The sequence below is a fragment of the Mus musculus genome, chromosome 2, assembly GCF_000001635.26.
Source record: "Mus musculus strain C57BL/6J chromosome 2, GRCm38.p6 C57BL/6J".
NCBI classification, from domain to species: Eukaryota; Metazoa; Chordata; class Mammalia; order Rodentia; family Muridae; genus Mus; species Mus musculus.
Genome location: NC_000068.7, coordinates 88030103 through 88035399, shown reverse-complemented (window position 1 = coordinate 88035399; position 5297 = coordinate 88030103). Strand labels below are relative to the sequence as shown.

The following is a 5297-nucleotide window of genomic DNA, read 5'->3' as shown; positions in this document are numbered from 1 at the left end:
ATATCTCAATTTACTTTATTTATGATGAATATCTTTTATGTGAGGCAATAATTTTATTCAATATTTCATCTTAATTTTACAAATCTTTACAGTATTTATATTTTGTATTATGCACAATATCTACATTTCATAATAACTACACTACTTTTTAAAGATTTTTGCTTTCTCTTCACAAGCTTTGTGAAGAGCATGAAACAAGCTGGGCATCTCTTCACAGTCTGTGTTTACTTGTAGGTCGTCTAGATTCTTACAAACAGAAGTCATGACTCTGTCAGATGGAAATCACAGTGGGGCTGTGTTCACCCTCTTGGGCTTCTCAGATTATCCAGAATTGACAATCCCTCTCTTTTTGATATTTCTCACCATCTACAGCATCACTGTGGTAGGAAATATTGGCATGATTGTCATAATCAGAATTAATCCCAAACTGCACATCCCCATGTACTTCTTTCTCAGCCACCTCTCTTTTGTGGATTTTTGTTATTCCTCCATTGTTGCTCCCAAGATGCTGGTAAATCTAGTTACAATGAACAGAGGCATATCATTTGTAGGATGCTTAGTGCAATTCTTTTTTTTCTGTACTTTCGTGGTAACTGAATCTTTTCTATTAGGAGTGATGGCTTATGACAGGTTTGTGGCCATCCGCAACCCTCTACTCTACACAGTGGCCATGTCCCAGAGGCTCTGTGCCATGCTGGTATTGGGATCCTATGCTTGGGGGGTGGTATGCTCCTTGATACTGACCTGCTCTGCCTTGAATCTTTCTTTTTATGGTTTCAATATGATCAACCACTTTTTTTGTGAGTTCTCCTCTCTCCTTTCACTTTCACGCTCTGACACATCTGTCAGTCAACTGTTGCTTTTCGTTTTTGCCACTTTTAATGAGATTAGCACACTCCTTATCATTCTCTTGTCTTATGTGCTCATTGTTGTTACTATTCTGAAGATGAAGTCAGCAAGTGGACGCCGCAAAGCCTTCTCCACTTGTGCTTCCCATCTGACAGCTATAACCATCTTCCATGGAACAATCCTATTCCTATACTGTGTACCTAACTCCAAGAACTCCAGGCATACCGTAAAAGTGGCCTCTGTGTTTTACACAGTGGTGATCCCCATGCTGAATCCCCTAATATACAGTCTGAGAAATAAGGATGTCAAGGACACAGTAAAAAAAATAATAGGTACTAAAGTCTATTCTTCTTAAGCATATTATGTCATTTGTGTTTGTCATTTATGTGAAATGTGTTTATAAATGTTGATTTAATAAATTCTATTAAAATTAACATACTTAATATTGCACAACAGAGTAGAAATTGAGTTTGATTACAATAGAATAAACCCGTCTTTTATTTTATGAAAAATTCAAGTGTTATGTTGTTTTAGTACTATATGTTGAAGTACGTTATTTAATAATATATTGGTTAAGAATTTTTAATTTCTTGATTGTTATCTTACTCTGTATGAAGAATATTAATAATAAAATATTACAGGTCTCAGAAAAACTAGAAAGATGTTTAATTTACTCATTGTTAAATAGTAGTAGATATTTTAGGTGATATATATGATTTATCTGACATATACATTAACCAATAGATCATAACTTAAAAGCTGTACAAATATTTCCGAAATGAAAAATAATTTCATAATCAGCTTCCAAATGCTGACACCATTGCATGCACTAACAAGATTTTGCTGAAAGGACCCAGATATAGCTGCCTCTTGTGAAACTATGCCGGGGCCTAGCAAACACAGAAGTGGATGCTCACAGTCAGCTATTGGATGGATCACAGGGCTCCCAATGGAGGAGCTAGAGAAAGTAACCAAGGAGCTAAAGGGGTCTGCAACCCTATAGGTGGAACAACATTATGAACTAACCAGTACCCGGGAATTCTTGACTCTAGCTGCATATGTATCAAAAGATGGCCTAGTCGGCCATCAATGGAAAGAGGCCCATTGGACTTGCAATCTTTATATGCCCCAGTACTGGGGAATGCCAGGCCCTAAAGTGGGAGTGAGTGGGTAGGGGAGTGGAGGGGAGGGTATGGGGGACTTTTGGGATAGCATTGGAAATGTAAATGAGGAAAATACCTAATTTAAAAAAAAAAAGGCGTGTGCCACCACCGCCCGGCACATTCCAGTTGTTTAAGAGCCATTAATTGCTACCATTTTGGAGAGTGTCATCGTTTAATTTCTTGGGAAAATAATAATATCATCCTCGTTCCTAAAAAAAAAAGTTTCATCAATTTAGTTACTTTGTTATATCAAAGCATTATTTTTTAAAATATTTTTTAATTCCTCATTGAGAATTTCATAGAAGCATACAGTATTTGATCACTTACACTCCAAGGCTTACCTCTAACTTCTCCTAGGGTTCTCCAAAAACATTATTTTCACAATTTAATTCTTCCTCTTCCATTTTTAAAGATGATTATTATGACAAAATTTTATCTATATACTGTCAGGAAAGAGAGCCATTAAACCTTCATACTTTTGAAGAAAAATGACTCTTCCTCTGCCAGGAGCCATTAACCTCTAATAGATGATCAATTAGGAGAATTCATGTGTCCCTACCACATCCATGTTTTAATGTTAACTACTTTGCTCTTTTGTGGGTCTTATGCTAGTAACTACAGCTGTGAGTACAAGACAATGATGTCCTTGTCATATTTGCAATAACTCACACAATACTACCTCTATATAATAAAGGAAATAATCAAAAGAATAGCTTCTGGAATGGGATAGTGTGGTATAGCAGTTTCTTTTGATTGGAAATATTGCTTTCAAGGTGAAAGGGGGAACTCTTGAGACTCAAATCATAAATAAAATGCTATATACTTATAAAAGTAGAGACTTGGAAGATTTGGGAAGACCCCTTCGGGCTTATAGAAAAAAATAAACAACTATTTGGGCACAAGACTCTGAAAAGCCAAGAGTATATTCTTGTTCCTGTAGAGTGAGATACTAGCTAGTTATTCAGAGAATGCTAGGGTTGCTGTTTTCTTGAGGCCTCACCTGCACTGACTTGGGGTTTGCATTAATAAAGATACTTCCTAATAATTTGTGTTCCTGTAAGTATTTCTTCACCCAACTCTGTTTGGTGACTCAATAAAATTGTAATGATACTCTAGTATGAATTTGAGATGTTAAGTGTGTTCCCTTCCTAGGCTGAATAACCTGATATGGATTGTGACTCCAGAAAAAGACCTGTGACACAAAACACAGACAATTTGTAAACTGAGCTTAAGTCAAAGATTTAAACCTACTATGGATAGTGAACCTCAAATTTTCAGCAACCAAACTAAGGCAAAGCAAAGCAAAGAAAAACATAAATACTTTTGTATGGCTGAAAAACCAAACAGACATGCCACATAAAATTTGAAATGTAAATAAAGAAGATATCTAATAGAAAAAAGGAAAAAGAAAAAAGAAAGGTTGGTCACCAGCTAAGACGTATGAAATCTGTAATTTAACATCAGAAAAATGCAAATCAATTCACAGTGGGAAATTAACTCATTACAATTAGTATGATTGTTTTAAAAAAGGGAAACTAAGGAATATTTACAAACATGGAGACAAAAAAGCTTTTCACAATGTGAGTAAAACTGTACATTATTCTCTTATAGAAAAAAATGAGGTTTCTCTAAAATAAGATAAAAAAACAAAAGTATAGCTTCCTGTTAATGATATGTTTTTTTAGTATCAGAACATGGAAGGCGGGACCATAAGGTTTTTGAGTTTGAGACCTCATTTGTCTATATAATAAGATTCTATCTCAAAATAATTCAAGGCTTTTCCTACTTTCTCCTCTATAAGTTTCAGTGTCTCTGGTTTTATGTGGAGTTCCTTAATCCACTTAGATTTGACCTTAGTACAAGGAGATAAGTATGGATCAATTCACATTCTTCTACATGATAACAACCAGTTGTACCAGCACCATTTGTTGAAAATGCTGTCTTTTTTCCACTGGATGGTTTTAGCTCCCTTGTCAAAGATCAAGTGACCATAGGTGTATGGATTCATCTCTGGGTCTTCAATTCTGTTCCATTGGTCTACTTGTCTGTCACAATACCAGTACCATGCAGTTTTGATCACAATTGCTATGTAGAACAGTTTTAGGTCCTGCATGGTGATTCCACCAGAGGTTCTTTTATCCTTAAGAAGAGTTTTTGCTATCCTCGGATTTTTGTTATTCCAGATGAATCTGCAGATCGCCCTTTCTAATTCGTTGAAGAATTGAGTTGGAATTTTGATGGGGATTGCATTGAATCTGTAGATTGCTTTTGGCATGATAGCCATTTTTACAATATTGATCCTGCCAATCCATGAGCATGGGAGATCTTTCCATCTTCTGAGATCTTCTTTAATTTCTTTCTTTAGAGACTTGAAGTTCTTATCATAAAGATCTTTCACTTCCTTGACTTGCTTGAGTTAATTTTATATCCAGCTACTTCATTGAAGCTGTTTATCAGGCTTAGGAGTTCTCTGGTGGAATTTTTAGGGTCACTTATATATACTATCATATCATCTGCAAAAAGTGATATTTTGACTTCTTCCTTTCCAATTTGTATCCCCTTGATCTCCTTTTGTTGTCGAATTGCTCTGGCTAGGACTTCAAGTACAATGTTGAATAGGTAGGGCGAGAGTGGACAGCCTTGTCTAGAGCCTGATTTTAGTGGGATTGCTTCCAGCTTCTCACCATTTACTTTGATGTTGGCTATTGGTTTACTGTAGATTGCTTTTATCATGTTTAGGTATGGGCCTTGAATTCCTGATCTTTCCAAGACTTTTATCATGAATGGGTGTACAGTGGAAAAATTCCTGAATAGAACAGCAATGGCTTGTGCTGTAAGATCAAGAATCGATAAATGGGACCTCATAAAATTGCAAAGCTTCTGCAAAGCAAAAGACACTGTCAATAAGACAAAAAGGCCACCAACAGATTGGGAAAGGATCTTTACCTATCCCAAATCGGATAGCAACTAATATCCAATATATATATAAAGAACTCAAGAAGGTGGACTCCAGAAAATCAAATAACCCCATTAAAAAATGGGGCTCAGAGCTGAACAAAGAATTTTCACCTGAGGAATACCTAATGGCAGAGAAGCACCTGAAAAAATATTCAACATCCTTAATTATCAGGGAAATGCAAATCAAAACAACACTGAGATTCCACTTCACTCCAGTCAGAATGGCTAAGATCAAAAACTCAGGTGACAGCAGATGCTGGCGAGGATGTGGAGAAAGGGGAACACTCCTCCATTGTTGGTGGGATTGCAGGCTTGTACAACCACTCT

General features: G+C 36.1%; 1 protein-coding gene across 1 annotated transcript; it reads left to right on the top strand.

Annotated features, from left to right (window-relative positions):
• The first annotated feature begins 262 nt into the window (after positions 1–262).
• Positions 263–1204, top strand: Olfr73 (olfactory receptor 73). The gene has a single exon (NM_054090.1). The coding sequence runs from the start codon at positions 263–265 to the stop codon at positions 1202–1204; it is 942 nt and encodes a 313-aa protein (NP_473431.1).
• Positions 1205–5297: the final 4093 nt, after the last annotated feature.